The 2,058-nt window shown below is 44.9% G+C and overlaps 1 protein-coding gene across 1 annotated transcript; it reads right to left on the minus strand.

Annotated features, from left to right (window-relative positions):
• Nucleotides 1–672: 672 nt before the first annotated feature.
• Nucleotides 673–1,719, minus strand: LOC149159051 (putative anthocyanidin reductase). The gene is made up of 3 exons (XM_089434175.1): nucleotides 1,477–1,719; nucleotides 1,215–1,391; nucleotides 673–789 (listed from the first exon to the last, which is right to left on the minus strand). The coding sequence occupies exons 1-3, from the start codon at nucleotides 1,717–1,719 to the stop codon at nucleotides 673–675; spliced, it is 537 nt and encodes a 178-aa protein (XP_089290301.1).
• Nucleotides 1,720–2,058: the final 339 nt, after the last annotated feature.

A 2,058-nucleotide genomic window follows, 5' to 3' on the forward strand; every position in this document is an offset into this window, starting at 1 on the left:
AGAAGTAGCTCTCCACGCGTGAAGCCACTCTCCACCCGTCAAACGATGATGTTGATGGTGGTAAGTATTTCTCTAGCACTGGATTCACTGATATTGCCTCAGGCGTGGGAAACGGCGAGGCAGATTCCACTGGTGTGGTCGGTGGACTTGGAGGCTGCGGCCACTGTCTTCTGAGGGCGCCGCAGACTCATATAAAGGACTGCATTTTGTTCGCCGAATTCGAATCTGGGGCTGTTCCAGTTCCTGCTCCCGAACGAAGGTGCAGGCGAAGGCGATGGCGATGACGCTCGGGGTGTCTGAAACCTTGATCTGCTGTTCTTGGAAGAATCCATGGAATTCTTTCGCTGGTGACTTTCAAGCTTGAGGACTTGGAACGAAGCAAGGGACCCGCCACGTCCAATCCTAAGTCTGCGATCCTGGAAACCTGATAGATTTTGAACTATTACAGTGAGTCACAAATTTAGGATTTATTAATCACAAAGGAATATCGAACTAGCTCCAAGAAGAGATATATTGAACGCTGAGATAATAAAAGCTATCTCCTAAGTCTAATAGACTTTTGGTTAGCTAGTTTATTTATTAGTCGTTTTGTAAAAGAATGAGCTTGTCTGCCAGAAAAATTCATACTTCGTCTAACTGTACAACCATTACTTGGTAACAGATCCAAAATGATTATTCCAGAGATTCAGCATCGTCTTCGGCCTCTCCGACAGTTAGCGAAAGGACAACGAATTCATATGCTGGCAACGAAGCAGCAAAGATGTTTTCCAGCATGCGTGAGTTCCAGTCCTTTTACATGTGTTATTACTGTCATATGTGGTATATACGTTAAATAAATCGCTACTAGCAATATTTGGCACTGAAGAAAATTGATGTATTCTTCATATCTGAAATTTATGCAGCACCTGAAAAGAGACAACGAGTGCCTTGTTTCTCCAGGATTTCTCAACAGATTTTAACCGACGCTAGCAACCCCCTGTGATTTTGTTGTCTGTTTTCCCAGGCAGGTGAAAATGGGTGCATTCGCCCTTCTATCAAGCTGGATTGATGCTGCCACTAATCCTACATACAGAAAGAAGCATAAACAATTTCAGGTATTTCATATTATTTGTGACCTCAGCATGGGAATAAAGAGTTATTCTATCCATTAACTGAACCTAATTTAAGAAAAAAAGCACGCCACTACTAATTGCTCTTCGAAAAGGAACATTTACCCAGAAAGGGGGTTTTTCACGCCTGATGAGATCAACATTGGTCCAGCAAGATTCATCAACGAAGTCCATGTATTCGCCCTTGTCTTTCAGGGGAGATGCTGCGGTTATGGACGAGGTGTAAGTGCAAGCGCTCAGAATATCCAGACTCCCATTCACCGCAGCTTGGATAACACCAGTCTGAAGCGCAAAAAAGGGAAAAAAAAAACAGAAGTTAAAACCCCATACTCACAAAGTTGAATGGGAACCCTAAATAATTATTTACCTCTGGATCTTTGGTGTAATCCGTGGGAGTGGCCATGTGAACCACGAAGTCACAGCCATGAACGGCAGAATCGAAGCTGCCCTGTGCATTAATGTCAGCTTTGAAAAGCGTAAGCCTCTCCGTGGCTCCCGGCAGCGACAGAATATGGCGAGTTGAACAAACCCCAGCAGAACCCCAGCAGAAGCTAACATGCAACGGAATGCAATAAACAAGGAAGACCAGGCGCAGGGCCAAAGGCAACATAGTACAGAAAAGACGATGAGCTCGGTTGACTGCTTTGCTCGACTCATCCGGTTCAGGCGTTCCCTTATGCAGCAAGGGAAAGTGGGTGGGGAATCAACATCTGTTGTGCATGCAGAGTGACACCTCCCGCCATGCAAACATTGACCATACGGCCGACACCTGCGAAAGAACAAGCACGTTAGCAGCGAAAGAACAAGCAAGTTAGCAGACAACGAATTGAACACTTAACATTAAACATTAAGGGATTAATGTCAGCATTAAAACTAAACCGCACACCGTCAGGGAGACTTGAATATGGGTAAGTATCAGTTTAACATATGGTCCGGCCTCTTCCGCCTC

This window comes from Pinus tabuliformis, chromosome 5_2 (genome assembly GCF_031772625.1).
Source record: "Pinus tabuliformis cultivar Carrire ecotype Pingquan chromosome 5_2, CPIR1, whole genome shotgun sequence".
NCBI classification, from domain to species: domain Eukaryota; kingdom Viridiplantae; phylum Streptophyta; class Pinopsida; order Pinales; family Pinaceae; genus Pinus; species Pinus tabuliformis.